The sequence below is a fragment of the Cervus canadensis genome, chromosome X (assembly GCF_019320065.1).
Source record: "Cervus canadensis isolate Bull #8, Minnesota chromosome X, ASM1932006v1, whole genome shotgun sequence".
NCBI lineage: Eukaryota > Metazoa > Chordata > Mammalia > Artiodactyla > Cervidae > Cervus > Cervus canadensis.
In genome coordinates, this window is record NC_057419.1 from 69,061,058 (window position 1) to 69,088,080 (window position 27,023).

The window sequence follows — 27,023 nt, forward strand, 5'->3', positions numbered from 1 at the left end:
AGAGGACAATGGAATTCATCCATAATACACCAAGTTTTTAAGTAGCTTTAGAAAAACTTACAGTTACCAGAGAGAGTTGGGGATTAACATATACACACTACTGTATATAAAATAGATGACTCTTATCAGTACTCTGTAACAACCTATAATGGGAGAGATGGATGTAAAAAAGAATATTTGTATATATAACTCAATCACTTTGCTGTACATCTGAAACTAACACAACATTGTCAGTCAACTATATTTCAATAAAAAAATTAAAGATAAAGAGAAGATAGCTTAAGGAGCTTATTGTACACCATCAAGCAGACAAAACAATTATTCCTAACATAGAGTCCTAGAAGGAAAAGAGAGAAAGGAGCAGAAAACTTTCTTAGCCTGAGGAAGGAGACATACTGTCAGGAAACCTGGACAGTTCCCACACCAAGACACATCATAATTAAACTGTCAAAAGTTAAAGACAATGAGAAAGTCTTAAAAGCAACAAGAGAAAAACAACTTCTTACATACAAGGGAACCCCATAAATCCATCAGCAGATTTTTCTACAGAAACTTGACAGGCCAGAAGGGAGTTTCATGATATATTCAAAGTATTAAAAAAAAAAACCTGCCAAGCAGAATACTCTATCCAGCAAAGTTGTCCATCAGAATTGAGGGAAAGAGAAAGAGTTATCCAGACAAGCAAAAGCTGAAGGAAAGCAGCACCACTAGACCAGCCTTAGAAGAAATGTAAAAGAGACTTCTTTAAATAAAAGGGTCATAATTAGTAACAGGAAAACATGGAAGTATAAGTCTCACAAGGTAAGAATATAATTAAATTCAGAATAATCAAATGTTATAACAGTGATAGGCTAATCGCTTGTATATTCAGTAGGAAGGTTAAAAGACAAAAGTGATAAAAATAACTGTTACCAAAGTAATTTGTTATTGGACACACAAAACATGTAAATTGTGACACCAAAAACATAACATAGGGAGGAGAGTACAAATGTAGAGCTTTAGAATGTATTTGAACTTTTGTTATTATCATCTTAAAATAGACTGTTATGTTTCATCTAAACCTCATGGAAACCACAAAGCAGAAACCTATATACAAACAATAGGAAGAACTCTTAAGCATGACACTACAGTCAGTCATCAAATCACAGAGAATCACTCTCTAGTGAGAAGAATGGCAGAGAGGAACTATAAGACAGAAAACAATCTTTTAACTGGCAGTATCAAACTGGCATACCTATCAAAAATTACTTTAAGTGGACTAAATCCCCCAATCACAATATAAGAGTGGCTAAATGGCTGAAAAGCAAGACTTACAGTCTCCCAAGGCAATAGAAATAAAGAAATGGAACCTAATCAAACTTAAAAACTTTTGCACAGCAAAGGAAACCGTAAGCAAAATGAAAAGACAGCCTATGGAATGGGAGATACTACTTGCAAATGATACAGCCAATAAGGGCCTAATTTCCAAAATATACAAGCAGCTCATACAACTCAACAGCAAAAAAATAAAAATAAACAACCCAATTGAAAAATGGGAAGAAGGCCTAAATAGACATTTCTCCAAAGAAGAAATACAAATGGCCAATAGCCACAGGAAAAGATGCTCAGCATCACTAATTATCAGAGAAGTGCAAATCAAGACTACATGAGGTATCACCTCACACTGGTCAGAATGGCCATATTAAAACTCTACAAATAGCAAATGCCAGAGAAGATGTGGAGAAAAGGCAACATGCCTACACTGTTGTTGGCAGGAATGTAAACTGGTGAAGGCACTATGGAAAACAGTATAGAGGTTCCTCAGAAAACTAAAACTAGTATACATGACCCAGCAATCCCACTCCTAGGCATATATCCAGACAAAACTCTAATCCAAAAAGATACATGTGCCCCTATGTTCACTGCAGCACTATTCATAATAGCCAAGACAGTTAAGCAACCTAAATGTCCATCAACAGAGGAATGAATAAAGAAGATGTGGTACATAAATACATTGGAATATTACCCAGCCCTAAAAAAGAACAAAATAATGTCATTTGCAGCAATGTGGATGTAACTCTAGATTATTATACTAAGTGAAGTAAGTCAGAAAGAGAAAGACAAATACCATATGGTATCACTTGTATGTGGAATCTAAAATATGACACAAATGAACCTATCTATGAAACAGAAACAGACTCATAGACATAGGGAATAAACTGGTGATTGCCAAGGGAAAGGAGATCAAGGTTAGCAGATGTAAACTCTTATATATGGAATGGATAAACAAAGTCCTACTGTAGGGCACAGAGAACTATAAGTACTATACTATGATAAACCATATAGGGAAAGAATATTAAAAAAGAATGTATATATGTATAACTGAATCATTTTATCATACAGCAGAAAGTTAGCACAACACTGTAATTCAACTATACTTCCCCAAGAAAAAAAGGAGAAAGAAAAGACACGTGACAAAGAAATGCAATACATGAACCTGGATCAGAGAAAAAATATATACGTATATTTGTTACACACACATATATTTGGTTATAGTTATAAAGGATATTATAAAGGCAATTGGTGAGATTTAAATATAGTCTACACACTAGATGATAATATAGTGCCAGTGTGGTTCCTTAAAATAAGAGTTCAAAGAGATAATGATGAAGTACTTAGGAATAAAGGGGCCTGAACCTTACATTGGAATGAAAATGGGTCAGTAACAGTAATAACAACAGTAACAAATCTATGTACTTAGAGAAAGAAGCAAAGCAAATATGGCAACATATTAACACTTGGTGAATCAAGGTAAATGGTATACAGGAGACTATTTTACTATTCTTAGAATTTTTCTGTAGCTTTGAAATTTAAATAAAATTTAACAGAAGTCCTTTCTGACAAAAACAGCAGAAAAGAAGACCTTGCTATAGGCTGCCTATAAAAAAACTCACTTCAGATGTAAAGACATAAAAAAGGACTTCCCTGGTAGTCCAGTGGCTTGGACTTAACCTTCCAATGCAGGAGGTGTGGGTTCAACCCCTGGTCAGGGAGGTAAGATTCGCCATGCCTCACAGCCAAAAAATAACAAAACATAAAATGGAAGCAGTATTGTGACAAATTCAATAAAAACTTTAAAGATGGCCCACATCAAAAAAATCTTTAAAAAAAGATGTAAAGACACAGAGATTAAAGGGATGGAAAAAGATATTTCACAGAAATAAAAACCAAAAGAAACCTGGGATAGCTTTACTTATATCAAATAGACTTTGAAACAACTAAAATAAGAGACAAAAAAGGGCATTACATAATGATAAAGAGGTCAATCCAATCAGATCTATAACATTTGTAAATATTTATTTCACCGAACATGGTGAATATAAGGCAAATATTAACAGACCTGAAGGGAAAAATAGATACCAGTACAGTAATAGTAGGGGATTTAACCATACCTCACTTAATATCAGTGGATAGGTTACCCAGGCAGAAAATCAATAAGGAAGCATGGGACTATACATTATATCAGATGAGCAGTTAGAGAACATTCCATCCAATTGCAGCAGAGTACATTCTTCTCAAGTTCACATGGAATATTTTCTAGGCGGCAACATTCTCTAGGATACATCATATCTTAGACCACAAAACAAGTCTCAATAAACTTAAGAAGACTAAAACCATATCCAGCATCTTTTTGACAATAATATAATAAAACCAAAAATCAATTTCAAGAAGAAAACTGGAAAGTTCACAAATGTGTGAATATTTAATAACACACCACTGAAACTACAAATGGATTGATGAAGAAATCAAAAGAGAAATAAAAAATACCTTGAGACAAATGCAAATACAATATACAAAAGTTATAGGATGCAGCAAAACAGTTATGAGAGGGAAATTCATAATAATAAATGCCTGCAAGAAGAAACAAGAAAAATCTCAAACAAACAACCTGACTTTACACCTCATGGAACAAAAAAAGAAGAACAAACAACATCCAAAGTTAATAGAAGGAAAGAAAGATTAGGACAGAAATAAATAGAGATGATAAAGATAATGGAAAATATTGAAACTAAAAGCTTGTTTTTAGTTCTATTTTGAAAAGCTAAATGAAAATGACAAACCTTTAGACAAACTCACCAAGAAAAAAAAGGACTCAAATATAAAATCAGAAATGTAAGAAGAGACATTACAACTTAAACCAGAAATACAAAAGACCATCAGTCAGTTCAGTTCAGTTCAGTCACTCAGTTGCGTCCAATTCTTTGCGACCCCGTGAATCGCAGCACGCCAGGCCTCCCTGTCCATCACCAACTCCCGGAGTTTACTCAAACTCATGTCCGTCGAGTCGGTGATGCCATCCAACCATCTCATCCTCTGTCATCCCCTTCTCCTCCTGTCCCCAATCCCTCCCAGCATCAGGGTCTTTTCCAATGAATCAACTCTTCCCATGAGGTGGCCAAAGTATTGGAGTTTCAGCTTCAGCATCAGTCCTTCCAATGAACACCCAGGACTGATCTGCTTTAGGATGGACTGGTTGGATCTCCTTGCAGTCCAAGGGACTCTCAAGAGTCTTCTCCAACACCACAGTTCAAAAGCATCAATTTTTTGGCACTCAGCTTTCTTCACAGTCCAACTCTCACATCCATACATGACTATTCAAAATAATTATATGGAAACAAATTGAAAAATCTAGAAATGGATAAATTCCTCGAAACATGCAACCTACCAAGACTGAATCTTGAAGAAACAAAATCTGAACAGACCAACAATGAGAAAGGAGATTTAATCTATAAACAAACGTTACCCCCCCCCCCAAAAAAAAGCCCACAATCAGATGGTTTCTGTGATTTCTACTAAACACAAAGAATCAATACCAATCCTTCTCAAACACTTAAAAAAATTTGAGACTACACCCCCGAATTATTTCACAAGGCCAACATTACTTTGATACTAAAGATAGATAAGGATACTACAACAAAATTATAGACCAGTATCTGATGAATACAGATGCAAAATTTCTCCAGAAAATATTAGCAAACCAAATTCAACAGTACATTAAAAGGATCATACACCATAACCAGGGAGGATTTATCCCTGTGTTGCAAGGATGGTTCAGTGTGTGAGTATGTGTTTAGTCGCTTAGTCATATCCAACTCTTCAATCTCACAGACTGTAGCCCACCAGGCTCTTCTGTCCATGGAATTTCCCAGGCAACAATACTGAAGTGGGTTGCCATTTCCTTCTCCAGGGGATCTTCCTGACCTTGGGATCAAACTCGCATCTCCTGCATGGGCAGGCAGATTTTTTACCACTGAGCCACCTGGGAAGCCCAGTTCAATATATACAAATCAATAAATATGATATACCACATTAATGAAATATAAAAATCACATGATTATCCCAACAGGTGAAGAAAAAAGCATTTGACAAAATTCAGCATCCATTTATGATAAAAATTCTCAATAAAATGGGTATAGAGGGCATGCATGTCAACATAATAAAGGCCATGTATGACAAGCCCACAGCTAACACCAGGGCCCAGAAAATGGACCACAGCCTTGTCTAACTCAATGAAACTATGAGTCATGCCATGTAGGGTCACCCAAGATGGACAGGTCATGGTGGAGAGTTCTGACAAAACGTGGTCCACTGGAGAAGGGAATGGCAAACCACTTCAGTATTCTTGCCTTGAGAGCCCCTTGAACAGTATGAAAAGGCAAAAAGATTGGACACTAAAAGGATATTCAGTGGTGAAAGCTGAAAGGTTTTCCACTAAGATCAGAAGACAGGGATGCCTACTCTTGCTGCTTTTGTTCAACATAATGCTGAAAGTCCTAGCCAGCATAATTAGGCAAGAAAAAGAATCAAAGGCACAGAGTCAGAAAGAAAGTAGTTAATTTATCTGTATTTGCAAATGGCATGATAATATATATAAGAAAACCTGAAATGCCCTACCAAATAACTGTTAGAACTCAATGAATTTAGTAAAGTTGCAGGATAAAAACTCAATATACAAAAATCTGTTGCGTTTTTACACATTAATAACAAACTATGAGAAAGAGAAATAAAATAATCCCATTTATAATTGCATCTAAAAGAACAAAATACCTCGGAATACATTTAAGGCAGTGAAAAATCTGTACACTAAAAACTGTAAGACAGTGATGAAAGAAATTGAAGAAAACATAAATAAATACGTCATGCTCATGAATTGAAATAATTGCTATTGTTAAAATGTCTATACTACCAATTGCAATCTACAGATTCAAAGCAATTTCTATCAAAGTTTCATGGCATTTTCCATGTAAAGAGAAAGAAAAATCCAAAAATTTGTATGGAACCACAAGAAAGAACGTAAATAGCCAAAGCAGTCTTGAGAAGAAAAAAAAAAAAGAGCAAAGCAGGCAGCTTCATGTTGTCTGATTTCAAACTGTATTACAAAGGCACAGAAGTAAAAATGATGTGGTATTGGCATAATGACAGATACACAGATTAATAGATCAGAGGGCCCATAAATAACCCTCACACATATGGGGAATTAATTTACAACAAAGGAGCTAAAAACATATAATAGGAAAAGATGAGTCTCTTCAGAAAATGGTATGGGAAAACTGCACAGCCACATTCAAAAGACTGAAACTGGACCACTATCTTACACCATACATGAAAATCAATTCAAAATGGATTAAAAACTTAATGTAAGACCTGAAACCATGAAAATCCTAGAAGAAAACACAGGCGGTAAGGTGTATGATATATCTTGGCGATGACTTTTTGAGTTGACACCAAACGTAAAGGCAAGAAAAACAAAAATAAAATGACTACATCAAAGAAAAAGCTCCTGTACAGTGAATAAAATGATCAGGAAAATGAAAATGCAACCTACAGAATGGGAGAAAATATTTGCAAATCCTATATCTTATAAGGAGAATATCCAGATTTTGTAAAGAACTCAATAGAACCAACAATCTGATTGAAAAATGGGCAGAAGGTCAATTAGATTTTTTTTTTTTTAGTTTTTTTTTGTATTTTTTTTTTATTAGTTGGAGGCTAATTACTTCACAACATTTCAGTGGGTTTTGTCATACATTCATATGAATCAGCCATAGAGTTACACGTATTCCCCATCCCGATCCCCCCTCCCACCTCCCTCTCCACCCGATTCCTCTGGGTCTTCCCAGTGCACCAGGCCCGAGCACTTGTCTCATGCATCCCACCTGGGCTGGTGATCTGTTTCACCATAGATAATATACATGAAGAAGATATACCAATGGCCAGCAGGTACATGAAAAGGTGGTGAACGTCACTAATCATCAGGGAAATGCAAATCAGAACCATGAGATATCACCTTACATCTGTTAGAATGGCTGTTATCAAAGAAAGAAAATGTAACTGCTGGTGAGGATGTTAAGTAAAGGGAGCCCTTGTACACAGTTTTGGTGCAAATGTAAAATGGTACAGAAAACAGATTGGTGGTTGCCATATGCAGGGGGTTGGGAAAAGTGGTCAAAAAGTACAAACTTCCAGTTATAAATTAGTCCTGCATGAGCTATAATGTACAGCATGGAGATTACAGTTAACGATACTGTATTATATATTTGTATATTTGAAAGTTGTGCAGCAGCATGGATAGACCTAGAGATGATCATACTAAGTGAAGTGAATCAGACAGAGAAAGACAGATACCATATGATGTCACTTATATGTGGAATCTAAAGAATGATACAAGTTAACTTTATTTGCAGAACAAATGGAATCACAGACAAAGAAAACAAACGATTACCAAAGGGGAAAGGGAATAAATTAGTAGTATGGGATTAACAGATACACAGTACTATATATAAAATATATAAACAACAGGGTCTTACTGTAAGCACAGGGAAGTATATTCAATATGTTGTAATTACCTATAATGGAAAAGAATATGAAAAAGAAATATATATATATATGAGTCCCCTTGCTGTATACCTGAAACTAACACAATGTTGTAAATCAACTATATTTCAATTTTTTTAAGTTGCTAAGAGATTAAATCTTTTATTCTTGTGATGAAAACTTTTAAGATTTATAACTATGGTGATGAATGTTAACTTACTATGGTAATCAATTCACAGTATATACATATTTCAAATAATCATGTTGTACATCTCAAATTAATAAAATATTATATATCAATTAGATCTTAATAGAAATAAAAAATGAATAATAGCTACTAATTTCAGTATCTTTCATCACCATTCAACACAAGCCAGCTAGTCATCAGCATCATCACCATATACCATTAATATATTAGAGAACTTAAACACAATATTTTTATGTAGAATTGAAACCATCTAGAGCTTCCCTGGTGGCTCAGTGGTAAAGAACCAGCCTTCCAATGCAGGAGATGCAGGTTCTACCCCTGGGTCCATAAGATCCCCTGGAGAAGGAAATGGCAACCCACTCCAGTATTCTTGCCTGGGAAATTCAATGGACAGAGAAGCCTGGCGGGCCACAGTCCATAGTGTCACAAAGAGTCGGATAAAACTTAGTGACCAAACAACAACAACAACAAACCATCTATTGTCTATCCCAGATCATGATTTCAAAAAGTCATTGAAGGTAAGTATCAGGTACAGGATAAATCTTTTTTTTTCTTAAGAAAAACTAGAGAAAGGCAGGGACAACATAATAAGTTATCACACATCCAGTTGGAAATTAGTTAAAACAGAATATGTGATTTAGATAAGTAATCCAAAGAAAAATAATGGTGGGCATATTTGTTCATACACAGTCACCTTTTTTAAGAGAAAATAATGTTCCAGTGGGCTTCCCTGGTAGCTCAGTTGGTAAAGAATCCGCCTGCAATGCTGGAAACCCTGGTTCGATTCCTGGGTCAGCAAGATCCCCTAGAGAAGGGATAGGCTACTCACTCCAGTATTCTTGGGCTTCCCTGGTGGCTCAGCTGGTAAAGAATCCACCTGCAATGCAGGAGACCTGAGTTTGATTCCTGGGTTGGAAAGCTCCCCTGGAGAAGGGAACGGCTACCCACTCCAGTATTCTGGCCTGGAGAATTCCATGGACTGTATAGCCCATGGGGTTGCAAAGAGTCAGACACAACTGAGTAACTTTCACTTTACACAGCTTCCTTTTATATGAAGAGAAAACAGCAATAGTTCACTTGGGTGTAAAGAGAATAATGGGTGTAAGGATTCTTGTGTCTCAGCTGCACCACTTCTGGCTAACGTCACTTTTTAGTCACTTTTGAAGGAAGTAAAATTATCATTTGAATTGACAGGCAAATCAGATAGATGGGATCTCTTCCTTTCAAGAAAGCCTGAAACCATGGTGAATTTCAGAAGACTTGCAGAATGTCTTGCCCATAGCAAATGAGTTCGTTTCTTTTATCTCAGACTTAATTGAGCCATCTCCTTTTCTTTTCACTTCAGCAGTGTCTAGCATATTATACTATATCAGAGTGCTGTTTTAACTTTGACTATGTCTTTCCTTATTTTGAAACATTTATCTTTTTTAAATGTTTCTGTCATTTCTTTGGACCAACTTCAGACAAACCATGAAATCTAGGGCTAATAATGCAAAAAGGATTTTTATGGACATCTGTGGCAATTACCTTGGATTGGAAAATTGAAGTATTAATGCTAAAGAATTGCAATTAACTAAGTTAGAAATCCCTTAACCATTGGCAGTACTATTTTAGCAGGCAGTGCATTGGTGAAGTAGAGATGACGGCTGGCCAAGTTCCCAGTGTACACAGTCGGGACTCAATAAATGTTTTCTTGTTGAACAAATGAGGGTTTTTTTGGTGGGAGGACGGTTATGGTCACTAGTATTGTTGTTGGAGTCAGGAACATTTTGGAGTTGCCTATAATATTGATGGCTCAGACCATAAAGAATCTGCCTGCAATGCAGGAGACCCAGGTTCGATCCCTAGGTTGGGAAGATCCCCTGGAGAAGGGAATGGCTACCCACTCCAGTATTCTTGCCTGGAGAATTCCAGGGATAGAGGAGCCTGGCAGGCTGCACTCCATGGGGTCACAGAGTCGGACATGACTGAGCACCTAACACTTTCACATAATGTTATAGCTACATATCAGCATATGATTAAGATAACCTGTAAACATTGGTATCTTGCTGGTTCAGTACATTAAAACAGAGTATACCAGTCGGCTATTGCTATGTAACAAAATAATCGGAAAATTCTCAAGGTATGTATTTGTCATTCATGCATCTATTGGTTGACTGGAGTTGTGCTCGAGCTCAACTAGCACAACTCCTAGTTGTGGGTTGAGGTCAAGTCTGTTTCACATGTCTCTCATCCTCCTTGGGTCAGCAAACCACTGGATCCTGTACTTCTTATGGCACATAAGCACAAGAAAGCAAGCCCAATCACCCAAGGATATTACAAGCTTCTGCTTATGTCATATTTGCTAAAATTCCATTGGCCAAAACAGGGCATATGACCATGTCCAAATTCCTGGGCCAGGGAAGCACGTGCCCTCCAGTACTTGGTCACTTTACTTTGTATGCCCTAGTCAATTTCCTGGTCTTCTTGGAACAACCCAATTGCACTCTCCCCTCAGAGTCTCTGCATTTGCTATTCTCTCTGTCTGACGCACTCTTCCTTCAATTAACTACATGGCTCTAAGTCTTCTTTCTAATAACTACAGACCTTTAAGTCCCTAACATTTTAGCTCATCTGCCCCTTATTAATGAGGTCTTCTTAGACTCCCCTTTCTGCAGAGTCTTCCTCACTGCCCTTCCCTGGCCCTCTTTGCTGAGGCCTGTATTCCTCCATAAGAATGTCTCCATGGAGACCAAGCTTTTTAGTTGTGTATTGCTATAATCCCAGTACTCAGAACCCAGGGTCCCCAACCTCTAGGACCTCATGCCTGATGATATGAGGTGGAGCTGAGGTAATAAAACTAGAAATAAAGTGCACAATAAATGTAATGCACTTGAATCATGTAGAAACCATTGCCCTGCCTTGGTCCGTGGAAAAATTGTCCTCCACGAAATCAGTCGCTGGTGCCAAAAAGGTCGGAGAATGCTGCTCAGAGCAGTTGCCTGCCACATAGTTGGCTTTTGAGAAACATTTGAATTTATAAATAAATCTGTTTTGAAATTTTTTTAACATTTAAAATCTGGCTCAGTGTTGAATAGTTCAGTGGCATTACTTTAATTTCAGGTGTCATTTAGCTGTTTTCACTTTTCCAGTATAATCTGACAGAAAATATTAGGCTGTAAACATTTTTCAGTGGTTGATTCACCTCTGCTCATGCATGTATATAATTCTGATTTTGATTCTTAAAGGAGTTTAGTTAAACCCAAAGGAGTTTCTACTTACTGTGAAAATCTTAAGAACAGATTATATTTTACTGTTTATGTTTACACCTAGGATGTAATAGGCCTTCAAAAACTGAATAGACACATTGATCACTGCCATGAAAGTTTCCACTGAAACTAAGAAGCCAAGTTTACATTCCTACTCAGACACATATCTTTGAGACTCATAGATGATAGTTATGACTGGTTGACATCATTAGGTTTATACTATTTTTTGATCCTTGAAGTAATTCAGGGAGAAGAATGTCAGTCACTTCATTGAACTGCATGTAAACCTTAATCACAGTCCAGTGGAGTTCCTAGAGCTCCAGCGTGAGGTAATTAAACTGTCAGAAATATTAACATTGCTGCTCATGAGTGTCTCTGTTGGTTCTGACTTATTCTGTAATGTGTACAATCACTAAAGTTGACTTGATGCCATGAAAAATGCCTTATGTTCCCCAAATCAGCAAAATTTTGCAATTGGTAATGGAACCAAGAGATATAATCAACCCTGCAGCTGTCAGCATCCTGTTCCTTCTGGCGATATTTCATTCATTCCATCTATTTCAGATGATGGTAGTCTAAAAGCACAGGCAAGAAGAAACTACAGATGCTGAATTTCATTCTTTGATTTTTAAAGGCATGAATATGAGCAAGTAGTTTGTGCATGTGGATGGATAAATATTCCAACTTCCTTTTCCACCTTATGACCTGAATTCTTTAGCAATCATTTCCTGCCCTTAGTACTTCAAAGAGGTTTCCTATGGTATGTTACCAGGAGACTCACTGAATCAGAGGGGTTTTTGTTTCTCCCAGGTCCTTAGCCCTCCTTTCTAATAATGGTATACAGCCTCACATTCACCTTGCATATGATTTTATCTCAGTGGTGAGCATTGCTAATGATTCTTTCAGCTTCTGCTTTAAGAAAGAAAAGGCGAAAACTTGGTAATAAATGCAGGGCTATAATCAGAGATGAAATTCCAAGTGGCATAGACCAAAGGAAATGACAAGCATATTTAAGTCATTACATCACTGGCTCCCTTTTAAAGTCAGATGTGAACCTGAGGTTGTCCTTAAGTGTGTCCATTATTGTTGGTTTGCTGAAACAAGGTCTTGTTTTAAACGGAAGTGACAATGTACTGAACAAACAGAACTCAAAAACACGTTATTTTCACAGTTGGAAGATTGAATGTTATGGAAAATGACTTTCAGAGACCTTCAAAGTTCAAAATAATTTTGTTTGCTCTTAAGAAATTTCTCCCTTACTGCAAATGCTATTTGAGGTGTATTTCCTTGACACACGAATAAACAATAGAGACACAGATCAACGAACTTTACAAGGAGACTCCCATCCCCAGAAGACCATTCATGCCTAACCTCCTTTCCTTCCAAATCATCTTTCTTTCTTTGCAGAAACAAACTCTCAAAAATTAAAAACAAGTTTCCCTTTGTAAGCCTCCAAAAACATAATTATGAAGTAACCCCATGTAACAAAGAGGAAAGGAACATAACTTCCCAGTATCTCCATATGTACAGTCCTTAAAATACCAATATTTCATTACCTTTATAGATCACTTGAAACTCTTTATTTCTCCCTGTTAAACTGGACTTCAAAGGTATTTGAGTTTTGTTTGTATTTTTTTGTTAAATGTCAAAGGAAAGAATGGAAAAAATACATCAATGTCCCCACTCCTTACATTCATAAAGTGAATTCAAAATGTCACATTCTTCTTTTGTGTTGAAGAGACACACTGCAAGTGTGCACTAATCCTTTTTTATTACAAAGAACAGCATTTCACATTTGTTAATGGGGCATAAGCAACTTATGGCAACTTTATCTTAACTTCTAAGCAGGTACACAGTTTTCTTTTCCAAAGATAATGACGTACATAAATCCCTGCATGAAATTCTTCATCCCTTGAAGGAATTGCTCCCTAATTAGTTAGCTTGAGGGGTTATTTTTATTTCTGTTATTTATGAACAAGTGGCAAAGAGTTTATGCTGGATTTTAAAATGCTATCATGAACCTTTTCTCTAGTCTCACAGTTTTTTCCTAAAGTGTAATTTGCCATTTTTTGTGTTTGCTTCCATTTAGGCGAGGAAGACCTTCTCAGTCCTCCCCAGGACTCAAGCACAGGGTTAGAGGAAGTGATGGAACAACTCAACAACTCCTTCCCTAGTTCAAGAGGTAAGTGCCATGACTCGGAAGTCACTCAGACTCACCGGAAGTAGACTGCTCACTGCCGTACACAACTGGCATGTGTAGTTTCCATGTTAACATAAACAAGTGCTGACAGAATGCCAATTTGGGATCATTGTGAGAAGAATTTCCTTTCAAATGTGAATTTCTGACTTGGAGTGTTTTGAATTCAAATAGCCTGTTTCCAGAAATAAGAATACTAACTTAACATTCATAAGGTTGTCTTCCTTGCTTGGCACATTAGTCTGAAGAGTTAATTATGAGATAGCTTTTACTATGGAGCAATTATTAAGTGAGATTTACAGATGAGGAAATTAATGCCTTAACGGTGCCTTTACCAGAGACATACAGCTACCACGTGATACAGCAAAGTGCAGAATATGCCTAGTGTACAGTAGTGGTGGGCACTTGAGCTTGCAATCTGATGTCCTTTATGTATATTTAAAAACTGTATCTTACCCCTTCATTTAAATGTAAGTACAGTTAAATATATATGTACTAGTTTGTTATTTTTTTTTCACTTCCTTAGAATGCAGTTTTCACAAAGAAAGGCATTAGTTTCTTGGACTATTTTTTTCTTGGTTCATTGCTCTAACATAAAACAAAGTCACTGACCCGCTCCCCCTTCAGTGAATAAAAAGAATGGCAGAGAGCATGTGGACAAGAGTCAATAATATTGTATTGCAAATGTGAAAATTGCTAAGAGTGAAAATCTTAGGAGTTCTCATAGCAAGAGAAAAACCTGTAACTTTGTATGGTGACAGATGGTACATAGACCTATTAGAGTGATCATTTTGCAATGCATACAAATGTCAAATCACTAGGTTGTACACCTGATACTAATATAATGTCATATGTCAGTTATACTTCAATTAAAAAAAAACATAATGGCAGCAGTCACCTATGAGCAAATAGAAGGAAATTCTAGAGAAGCCAAGGGGAGAAAGCATAAGGCTCTGTGGCCAGTGATTAGGACCCCTAATGGGCAGCCAAGGAGGGAAGGGCAACAGACAATGGGGCTATTTGTTCCTCTCCATAAGGGCAATGAGTAGGGTGTTTGCAGCCCTATGTTTTTCCTATCTTTTTGTTCAGTGTCAGTTAACAATGGCCATTTCCCAGCTATTTGATGTGTGAGTGAGCGTTGTGCAAGGCACATTAAAAGCAATAACGTTCTGATAGAGCGTTGCTAAGGAACCGTAAGGGGAAGCTAATTTTAAATGTCTGCACCAGCCATCTTTTCACTGCTGAGTGCCTCTGATGTGTTGATTTTAAGAGAGAAAATTCTTGTGTCTTCCACCCACCTCCTTATCCCCCACCTGGCCAGTCTCTTCTCCATCCTGCCTTCACTGACTCCCTAGATGCCCTGATTCATAACAAGAAGACCGCATGCTGGTCTGACCAAAATCAAATGCATTCACCTTTATCCTGCCTCCTGTCGCTAGCGCCTACTATGTGCCAGTGGAGGTGTTAGGGATGCAAAGGAGAAATGCCAAGTTCTTGCCTTCAAGGTGCTTATGGTCTGCTGGGGAGACAGCCCTCCCAGACGTTCAAATCATGGCACAATTAACTGTATTACTCCTATGATGGAGACATCTGCGCCATGAGAGAACCCTAGAAACACCCTTCGAAATAAACAGGAGGGCGTCAGCCTCAGGCAGAGCAAGGTCTTCCTCAAGATCACACAGCTCCTCATGGGCCCAGTGCTGTGGAGCCCAACTCTCACACACATTTCACTGACCCCCAGCTTTCTCTGGAAGGTCACAGACCTGCATCTTATCCTCAGTCCTTGGCCTGAAAGCTTGTTTATGGATTCTGTGGGAAGTAGGTGGTCACCTCGGGCATTTCTTTCACATCCAAATCACTAGAGTAGATCCAAGGAGAGACTGGAGCAGGGTGCAGGGCTCTGCTGCCCCAGTGGCAGCCTTTTCATACCCATACCGGGTCCCTGGCCATCCTGACTATCTTAAGGTGAGAGCTAGGCACCCTCTCCCTGTATCCCCCTCTTAATGTCTTTGCGGCTAAACAGCACAGGAGTGTGAAAGACCAGAAGTACACCTCCTCTGATAGGGTATTTGGCAGTCAGCCTCTGATCTTACATTCACTTGTATGATGGTAATTTACTTACATGGAAACCTGGGAAACTCTCTTCAGGCTGCCTGGTTAGTGTTTACTAACTTAGTGCTTATGGAAGTATTTCATCCCCTGAGTGCTGATTGGACTTCTCAAATAGGGCATAAGCAGGCTTTGTCTGAAACCAATTCCATTAACCAAGTTCCTACTTACTCAACAGTACCCTGGTGGCCTGAGAGAATTCTTTCATTGTCCTGAAGCAAACACAATGAAATCAACAAACAAACACAGAACGAGAGAGTAGATAAGCTGCTGGAAGAGCTGACTGGTCTCTCTGTGATGTGATGACCCTGACATTTTGTGTGTGTGTTAATTCCTACCAAATTATACCTTATCATAGGCCCTTTATGATTTTGCACCCCATTGCAATGTGTAGGTTCTTTTTCCCACCCTGCCAAACAGTTCTCATATAATAGCAGGTATATGCTGCTGGCATATGCAGCAGATATATGCTCCAGTTCAGCTCAGTTCTGACTCTTACCTACCCAGAGACAGGGTCAGAATCCACAGGTTAAGGTCTCAGTCCCACAAGGCAGCCTCTCCTCTCCTCACTTCAGAATGCCAATTTTAAGTCTGGGTTGTCTGCTGGGTTTCTGACCCACTGGCTATACACTAGAGATTCCAACAACCTGCTCTTTGGGTCAATTAATTTGCCAGAGCAGCACACAGAACTCAGAGAAACATTTTCTTTACTAGATCATGGGTATGTGATAGAAAGATATAATCAGAAGAGATGCATAGAGCAAGACAAGAGGAAAGGGGGTGGAGCTTCCATGGCCTCCCTGAGCTCACCACTCTCCCCACTTTGTCTCCACATGATCACCAGCCAGGAAGCTCTCCAAACCCTATTCTTTCTGGTTTATGTGGAGGCTTCATTACATAGATGTGACTGATTAAATCCTTAGCCACTGGTGATTAAAGTTAACCTCCAGCCCCTCCCTTCTGGGCTCCCTAGTGGCTCAGTAGTAAAGAATCTGCTTGCAGTGCATGAGCCACAGATTCGATCCCTGGGTTGGGAAGATCCCCTGGAAGAGGGCATGGCAACCCACTCCAGTATGCTTGCCTGGAGAATTCCATGGACAAAGGAGCCTGGCGGGCTAAAGTCCATGGGGTTGCAAACAGCTGGACACAACTGAAGCAACTGAGCACACAGGCATTTCCTCTCCTCTTCCTAGAGGTCAGGGGGTAGGACTCAAAGTTCCAACCCTCTCATCACTTGATTGGCTCCCCTAGCAACCAGCATCCATCCAAAAGTCACCTCAGTAGCACATAACAAAAGACACTTTGCTGCTGCTGACCACAGGAAATTCCAAGGGTTTTAAGAGTATTGTGCCTTGAAGAGGGATGAAGACTAAATATATATTTCCTGTTATATGTCACAGTATTCCACCTATCTGTCCATAAATTTAAATGGATAAAATGTCTTTTCATTTGTAAAAAGGCTGATGATCAATGCACTCTAAAAAGTGGTTTTTCAAGCATCTAGATCCCAGACAGGTGGGAACCAGAAGGTTGATGATACTGACTCCCAATTACCTCATCACCAACCAATCAGAAGAATGTCCATGAGCTTATCACAAACACAACCCCCCTCCCTCACCCTGTCTTTATAAACCTTTCGCTGAAAGCCTTAGAGGAGTTCAGGTCTTTTAAGCACTAGTTACCCTAGACTCCTGGCTTGTCTCCCTGCAATAAAACAATTCTTTTCTACTTCACCCAAAAAAATAAAAATTATTAAAGTGGATTTTGGGATACTTTATTTCTAACTAAAGGCATTTTTTAATTTTCAAAGAATGGACAATATATACATACACATACATATATATATATGTGTGTGTGTGTGTGTGTATATATATATATAGTAGGACGTAGTGGAACTATATTAACAATTGGTAGATACATTGATATTATGCCAGAAATCTTGGGATTGTTAATGTCTCAGGATTAGAGACTCTCCTGAATTGGAAAGGCCTTGAAAGATCATTTTAGCATCTTTGATGTTCAACACAGTGGCTTTTGATCTTTTCTGATCATTATCCATAATAAGAGAAAATATTACATCTCAGACTGGGGTAAAGATACAAGTTATTTGTGTGTGTATGTACACACATATATGTATGTACCCACTGTGTATATAGCAAACATATATTTATATACTCACATATACACACAAAGATCAGAAACAAAAGTTTCATGACAATACTTTCTTTACTACATACAACCACACTGTTTCTGTTTTATGTATTTAAAAATAAAATGCTGGTCGCAACCCACTATATTGATTTCTGATCCAGTGGTTTAAAAACACTGTTCCCTAGCAGTTGAAAACCTTCATAACTGCTCTCTCTGCTTCACTAATAACAAAGGAACTGGTGACTCAGCCAAGGGCAGGAAGCTGAAATAGTTTGTGTAGAATCAGGATTCAAACTCTAGTTCTTTTAGTTCCACATACTGTGATCCATAATCGAGCACACTATTCCCCACACTTATTTTAAAGATCTGTAAAATGAAAATACAGGTACTATACTTATTGAAAACAATCTGTGTGTAAGTGGACCCACACAGTTCAGACCCATGTTGTTTAAAGGTCAACTGCAGTCTTTTATTAATAAAGAAACAAGCAAGATCCATGCATTGAAAAAATTAGAACAGACATACAAAATTAAATGTTGCATTTTCACCAGGAAAAAAAAATACTACTCTAACTGATCTCAGCTTTCCTGACCCAGGTGAATATATTTTTTTAAAAAATGATGTTTTAAGAGTTTCACCATGGAAGTTTCTGCCAAACCCTGGCTAGTGTCTTAGAGAACACTGGATTTTTCATCTAAGTCTGCCATCCACGTTCCCATTGGTGTATTACAAAAAGTGGAGTTCATGCTTGCTACAGCTGTCTTGGACAGCTGTTTGCATAACTTAAAACAGATGTCAGACCCAAAGGTCTGACATTTAGTGGAAAAGTGCTATTAAATACCACCTCATGGTTTCCTTAACCCTGCTAGGTAATTGCCCACAAAGGAAAAGACTTTTTAGTATTATGTCTTTCATAAATACAAAGCATATAAATAGGGAGTGTGTACTTTAAATTCACAACTTTTTTGTTACACTTTCCCACAGTTTTGACTTAGCAGTAACTCTTCAGGCATCAGCTAATCTTCACCATTCCACTAGAAGTACCTGGATACCCAAAGGAGGGAAGAGCCTTGTTCAACTGAGCTTCAGCTGTTATCTTGATGGCCTTGGCTAAACTGTTCTATGAATTAATAAAGGGAGCTGCCTGCTCCTCCGCTTAGTGATCAGGTGATAGTCAGCACTACCCTGTCTCAGAATGGCTCTGAACTGCAGGCAGTTCACACTGAGAATGTGTGCGTGTTTAGTTTTGTGATCCTATCTTTCCTGATGAATCTCTAGCTCTGGTTAGTTACTTACAACCACTGGAGGAGCTTGAGGGCCTTGGTGTATTTTAAACCCAGAATGTTAGCCAATTTGTAGTTAACCTATTTAATCTACCTATATAATCTCTCCCTGTGTCTATAAATGGAGGAGTTGAACTCTACTGTAATAAGAATCATTATCTACCATAAGACAATTCCTAAATCCTCACCATCATTCTATAGGAATGCTACCTGATTAGAACAAACAATAAACATCATTTTAACATCAACTCTTGAAGCGATCTATCCACATATCTCTGATCATCTAGCAGTCAAACAAAGAGCTTTGTTGATGCATGTGCATTCATGAAAGAAAATGCTTCCCTAGTCTGGGTTTGTATTGGCCCCTGTAAAAATGAGGTGTCATTGTCCATATAGATTAATGACAGGATCCCAGATAAGCTCTTAGTGCAGTGAGACAGCTCAGGAAGTGGTCAGCACTGTCTGTCAGGTCTGTCTGCTGCCTGCATCATCTTTTACCTGCTGACCTGTGCTACATTATTTTTATCCCCACAGCCCATGCCATCCTCTCTCTCTCATACTCCCCCTCTGAGATAAGCCCACATACAGTCTGTTAAATGCCTCTAAATTAGCAACCCAACAGCTCTGCAAAACCTACAATCAAAGCCTTGTCTGTGGTTCTTTCATGGAAGAGCAACAGAAAGCCTGCAGATGGATGGAAGCATCCTAGTCCCGGGCTCCCTTCTCTTTCCTCTCGGCTTCCAGAAAGGATCCAAGCTCCTTTACATCAGGGCTCGGTGAACTGCAGTCTGTGGGCCAAATCTGGCTCACTACCTGCCTTCATAACTAAGCTGTCATCATAACACAGCCACCCCCACTCATTTACATATTGTCTACGGAGGCTTTCTCACTCCAAGGGTAGATAGTTGTGCCAGAGCTGAAGAGCTGCTCCAGAGACCTTGTGACTGGCAAAGCCTGAAATACTTACTGTCTGGGCCTTTACAGAGCAACTTTGCCAACTCCGGCTTTACATGATTACATTGTTGTCCACTCTAGCTCATGATGTATGTACAGTCACAGATTTCAGAGCTGATCAACTTTCAGCTCAGCAAAACTGTGCCTCTGAATTGATTTATACATTTATATCCATGTTCACCAAAGACCCTGCATTTTCAATCAACTACAGCCACTTCAGTCTTCCTTCACTTGTAATCAAACGGAGATCCTTAAAAGGAACTCATTCTTCCTGAACTTTTAAAAACCGTCAGTGAACTGAGATACAGAAGCTAATAAAGATACCCAGAAACAGGAACATCCCGGGACTGTGACTCTGAACAATGAATTACAGCCAATCATCTTGGCTTCCCACTGCCTGAGGAAATGCGACTTCTCCAGACCTGACCAAGCCCTTTATTTAGACTCAGGACTCCCCGACACACTTCCTCTTTCTCTTGATTCATTTCCTGACAGACAGCATACCACATTGCCAGATGGACCCCCTAACCCAAGGTCTAAGGAGACTCATTTCCAAAGAATGTGTTTTTGCAATGCAACTTTTATCTGGTACTTGATTTATTGGTAAAGATTTTTTTTTAATGACGCAATCAGTGAGCCTCTGTTTTGCCAGCATAGAAACTACTCCTGATAAAAGCAGAAAACATGTGTTTTAAGTCTTTTTGAACACACAGTGGACCTCCGTTTGTACTATGCTAATAAGTACACCAGAACCCAAAGTGATGAGGGAGGGTTTTTGAAAGAACTTAGGGATCATATAACTTGGGGAGGTCTATTTCACAGAAAGCATGGCTTCTGAAGAGGTGCCTGAAACAATCCAAAGCATCTGCTGCACCTTCAGCAGTGACCAGTTGACCCTGAGCTCTGAATATGGCTTGGTGAAGAATTAATGAAGATCTGTAACCTTTATCATTCTAGTAACTATAATTACATTCCAGAACTAAATCACATTGCTTTCTAACAACCCTGACCTTCCTAAGGTTCTGAAGTCTTTAAAAATACACCCAAGTCAAGGACCTACTGTATAGCACAGGGAACCAGACTCAATATTTTGTAATAACTTATGTGGAAAAAGAATCAGAAAAACAATATATGGGGACTTCCCTGGTGGTCCAGTGGTTAAGACTTTCCAATGCAGGGGGTGTGGGTTTGATCCCTGACTGGGAAACTAAGATGTCACATGACTGGAGGCAAAAAAATCAAAAATCCAAAACATAAAAAAGAAGCAATATTATAACAAATTCCATAAAAACTTTAAAAATGTTCCACATCAAAAAATTCTTAAAAAAACTTACCCCCCCAAAAAAGAATAAATAACTGTATGTATGTATGTGTATATATATATATACACATACTCACACACACACACATATATAGCTTCCCAGGTGGCTCAGTAGTAAAGAATCCACCTGCAGTGCAGGAGACAAAGGAGACGTGTATTCCATCCCTGGTTTGGGAAGATCCCCTGGAGAAGGAAATGGCAACCCACTCCAGTATTCTTGCCTGGGAAATCCCGTGGCTAGAGGAGCCTGGCAGGTTACAGTCCATGGGGTCGCAAAGAGTCAGACACAACTTAGTGACTAAACAACCACCATAACATACATACTTACATACATACATACATACATACATATATATGAATCACTTTACTATATACATGAAATTAACACCACATTGTAAATCAACTATACTTAAATTTAAAAAATAGAAAAATAGACCCAAGTTACAAGCCAGAACCAGTTAGCAGCCCTTGGCATCCAAGCTAAAGGACAACAAACAAGGCCAAGTGTCCAAAAACATCAAAGGACTCTTGGCCATGACCTAGTGTGGCGACCTTCCTACCTTAGTTCACCTGGCAGTTACCAAATACCCACAGTGCCAAGGTACAGTAGTGGTATCAGAGGTAGAGAGGTAGGTGAGCAACATGTGGACCCACCTTCAAGGAGCCTATAATCTTATAGGGGAAGAGAGTTAATTCTACCACCAGACAGTATAACCATGAAGTAAAAGATTTCTTTTTCATTTTTCCAGTGGTGTCAAGGAGAATAGATGACTCATTCACACTGGGTTTGGGCCCTCAAAGATGATGCTGTTCTCCCCCTTTCCTTTTTTCCATTGTCTGCTATGGTCCTACCATTGGAAACACCCACAACTGCTGAGCCAGTACTTTTTTGTCTCTCTCTCTCTTTTCTGGATTGGAGAGCATTGTGAATACCTTGACCATGTTTTTTAACCTCATCATGCCTGCCGTTTTTGTATCCCCAAGAAAGGGCTGACTCAGGAAAATTCGGAAGGAAGGCAGAGGCAGGAGAAGGTCATACTTAGAAAACCTTTACCTGTATGCTAGAAGTTCAGCCCTAGGCTTGAGTTTTGAAAGCTTTCTTCTGGATGAGTAGCTCCAGATCTCTTTGCTCTCAATGAGGAATCCCTGGTTCATAGGTCCTTTTGGAGCCCCTGACCATGGTATGTTGGGGGAAGGGGCTCTGCTCTGCTTATATCTTGCTCTATATACTGGATTCCAGAGAAGATTGTTTTAGGAAATATCCCACTATTAAAGCCACAGTTTAACAACCAGGACTTCACTTTGGGGTACCCTGGAGATAAAAAGGAGATCACATGCCCGAGACATGCCAGGTACGATCAGCAGTCCCTCGTTTTCTGTCCAGTTATAAATACTAGCATAGCAAAACTTTCTCACCACAGCCTGCTTTTCGAAAACACATAACTGCATATACAGACATAGGATTCTAGAAAACCAACAAGGCCAGGGGGGTCTGTGACAGACCCTCCAGGCTCCTGGGATCTGCTGAATCATGAGATGAAAGGTGAAGGTTCATTGCTGAATTGTGCTCCGTGGCTTGCCCATAGTGGGACTTAACTCTTTTCCTGCTTTGTTTCCATTTTCTCCAGTGCCCCCAGTCCTGTCACAGACATGCTGAGCTCCTATCAGACAGAACAAGTTCTCCCGAGAGGATGGGGTCTAGGCTCTAAGAAGCAGTATTCCACCTTGCTTTCACAGTGCAGATTTTTGGCACCCCAAACCAACTACCGTGTATGGTTTGGTGTGTTGCTTGTCAAGTGGACAATCAAGAGATTCTGAGATTTTTGGCGAGTAAACTTGAGATTCTACAGTTGCCCTTGAAAACAATGCTCAGCTTGTCAGGTTTCCCTGCTGAGCCAACTTTCATCCACTTAGACACATGAGCTCTGTGGATCCTCTGAGTGATGTCTTCTGGATCATGTTATCTGTTTACACCAATTTTAAGTGTATGTAAAGGTTATTTGACTGGATGTGTCTTTTGGGTTTTTTGTTTCTGTTTTTTTTTTTTTTCCAGAAGGGGATAAATGAATTGTCATCTCAACATTTGTTTGGTAAAAGAAGCAAATTGGTATGAAACTGTATATTTATGCATGTTTTTTTTTCCTTTCTGATATCTCTGCCTCTTCCTCTCTCTATTATTAAAGGAAGAAATACCCCTGGGAAGCCAATGAGAGAGGTTAGTGAGATTCAGGCTCACAGCCATGGCTTCTGTCTGTCTCATCCCGCTTTCTATGTTTGGCGTCTGTGTAAGAATTGTGTGCGTGCACGCGCATGTGTGTATTACACATGTCATCATATAAGGATGGTAGTCACCTCTCCACTTGCAGCTCATGAGGAACATGCCTAAAATGTTCATGGCCATTGTCATCACCATGACAACAGGACCAGGGGTTGGGGGAACAGGACTCTCTTAAAGGGCAACCCTTTATAGTCCCTAAATTGGAATCCGGAAGTTCATCATCTGTTGCCATTTGCAACACAAACAAAATCTTCACAATACATTTAGCCTCACACATAGTCGATGAATCATAAAGCTTCCTTCCACTTCCAAGACCCTAGTGTTTTCTGCCAGTGCACTTGGTTTTTATTCTTCTTGGATGACTTCATTTTGTTTTCATTTTCTTTTTCCTGGTTCCTACACTCTCTCTTTCCCACTTTAGCTAACATTGTTTTTTGAGCACTTACTGTATGCCAAGGACTTTTCTAAGCACTTGCCATCTTTTTCATTATGTAGTCTTCACAACAAGCCTCTGAGGTAGGTACTCGTATCAACCCCATTTTAAAGATAAGGAAACTGAGTCAATAAACAGGTAAGCAGGGTGTCCAAGTTGACAAAGCCAGGATTTGAATCCAGGCAGTCTGGGTCCAGAGCCACGCTCTTAACTATATGCTTTACTGCCACTTAGAAAACGATGTGTGAAAAGCATATGACATCTCAACTTGCCCATTAGAGGAGTTTGTTTGTTTGTTTTTAACTTGGCATCTGGAACCAAACAGACCCACACCCAGTCAGGAATAAAAAGTGAATTTTGGAGTCTAGAGGGACTTTTTTAATGCCTTTTATAGGTAGGGTACAGTGTTATCACTGAATGTGGTTTGGGGTTTAATAGTAAAAGCCACTTCCTTCTGCATACTACCCGGAATATTATCTAAACACTGAATTACCTCACGAAATGGCATGTTGAGTGACAGCCCAAATGAAACAAGATTGTGCTTACCAAGAGTTGAGTATGAAGGAAGCAAGAAGGGATGCTCTCCCGTGGATGGCAATAGCGTATACTCTGGTGCAAGACAGGCTGGATGGGTGGGGAGTCCTTAGGAGAGGGCTCTGAATCCTTAGCACAAACATGGACAAGAGTAGCCACTGATTCATTTAAATGTAAGGAGTCACACTGGAAATTCTGCCAGTGCCATGCCATGCAGGTCAAATTGACTGAATGATCCTCCAGTGTGTCTCCACCTGTACCCCCTTCCAAGGCTTGTGGGGTCCGAGGGAGGGAGTGGTAGGCTGGGAGGAAAAACAGGAAACCTGAATCTGTGAAGTATTGAATGCTCCTGACGGTTTGCCTTCTAATGTGAGACTTCTTGGGTTCACTCTGATGGTAAGTTCTCCTTAAAATTTATTTTAACTTGTGGTAAAAAGTTGCACTGTGTTTTCTTAACCACCCTGAACATATGTCTCTTATGAATGACTTTTAGAAAAGACCAGCAAATGTAGTTGCAGTCCCATAGGCATGTGGAAACTCTACTACCTGAGGTGTATTACAGTCAGACAAGTTTCCAGGAAGTCAGGAAATCCAAATAATAGTGATGTTTTTTATTGTTATGAAAATATCCCCCAAATGTAAAATCTTGTAATTTTTCCAAGATTAAATTCTAGAAGGAGAGAAGCACATTTCACCACGGTATTCTGGCTGTTCCTTTGGCCAGTTGAATGCTCACCATTTCTTTGGGAACGGTGTTTTTTCAAAAACAGAGTGCCAGATTGTTATTGAGGTCTTGGGGCTCTGCCAGAAATCCTCAGTCCCCAATCACTGCCGCAGACAGCTCCCTGAGGCAGAGGTGGCGTGTGCAGCTCAGTGTGTCACAGTTCGCGCCGACTTGGAAAAACATACAGCTAGCCTAATGTTAAATGCACGGTGCCTTTCTCGTCAACAGTCCTTGCTTAAGGATGGATGAAATGAATACTTTCTATAGACAGATTTTTCGGTCTACTTGTGCCTGAAGCTCATCACAGATGTCTGAATCCTGCCTGTTTCTCAGGGCCTCTAGTGCTCCTAGTTAGGAGATTTTCACCAGTCTGCTGCCTTCCACACCTGGATAATAGACGCAAGATACAAACCTTTATTTTCTGTGTCCCTATTTGTGTGTGGTTTTATGCCTCCAGCAGGTTCCGGTGTATGATTCTTCGGGGCAGTATTTCGAGCAAGAGAATTGTTTTTTCTGGCCTGAAGGAAAACCTCCATGGAAAACTGTAGAGTTTTGTTTTTCTGGTGAAATGGGTATAGGTAAACACAGTCGTGAAAGGCATCATGTAGATACGTTCATTTTTTGGACAGCCATGCAGTCTTTTGTGGATATTTAACCATCTGGATAGGTTAACGGCCACCTAACATTTTGTGGGAGTGTGTGTGGTGTATTAAGAACCATGACCCTCTGCTTGACCTGGTAACTTTGTAAACAGCAGATACCCCTAGAACTTAGGCTTCTTAAGAGACTCGAGACCTTTTCTTCCGTGTAGTAACTGAACACCATTTTGAGTAGGAAAAGTACCACCTGGCTATCTAATCTATAAATGCATTTCTTTGTCTTGGTTATCTTTTGAACTGCAGTCTACATCTCCTGGTACACAGTCTAAAATAGGCCCTTTGTAATCATTGTTAATCAGCTGATAGGGGGAAAAGTGATTTCTGGCCTGCTTGATAATACATGTTTCTAGCCACCAGGTAGACTATACTGTAGGCAGCTGTGGGTCGTGAGAAATGGTTGGCATTATATTTAGGTGTCAGGTTGTAAGAATCTTGGGTTTTGCTTTTAGTGGTTTCAGTGACTGTTGTTAAGATTGCAAGCAGTTAAAAATTTGCAGTTAGTCCATCTATTTTCAATCACACATGAATAATTGTACAGCTTTCCCAGAGTTGCTGGGCAGTCAAAAGGAGACACAAGGGAAGTTCTCTAACCTGCTGGCATCGGGTTGATATCTGTGCTCTGAGGAGCAGCAAAGGACTCACTATGTCTTTGTGTGGTTTTTATGGTTTAGAAAACCCAAAGGTGATTTTAGTTCTTCACTGAGGGCTGCCAAACTCTTGGCCTGCTCTATGCATAGTACATAACGCTCAACCAAAATCCAGAGTAAATTTTTTTTACAGCACAATTAGTCCTCACTGAAACTTTCTGCCCTAATAAAGCTCAAAGAGATTTACAAACTTCGTCACCATAATATAAATGGCTGCACGGCCTTAAACTTTTTAATAAGTCTTAACTTGATCTGGTGCCATGGCTGTTTAAGTGCCAGCCTATGAATCCTCTTCAGATCCTCTCGTATATTTAAAAACGATATGTCTCTTGAAATAAATATTAGACTAGAATGCCTGCCGTAGTCTATCTTTAATTTTTATAGGGATTTTAACAATTATTATGGGAATCTGTAAAGTTGATA

At 39.1% G+C, this 27,023-nt stretch overlaps 1 protein-coding gene across 14 annotated transcripts in view; it reads left to right on the forward strand.

Annotated features, from left to right (window-relative positions):
• The window catches only part of DMD (dystrophin), a 2,532,480-nt gene that overhangs the window by 2,501,882 nt on the left and 3,575 nt on the right, over positions 1-27,023 (forward strand). For 10 of the 14 annotated variants that reach the window (XM_043457704.1, XM_043457699.1, XM_043457698.1 and 7 more), the window contains one exon: positions 13,400-13,492. In XM_043457704.1, coding sequence (XP_043313639.1) covers positions 13,400-13,492 — 93 coding nt within the window. Of the gene's footprint in view, positions 1-13,399; positions 13,493-23,508; positions 23,541-27,023 lie in introns of all 14 variants that reach the window. The other 4 variants (XM_043457701.1, XM_043457703.1, XM_043457712.1 and 1 more) reach the window with 1 other exon arrangement.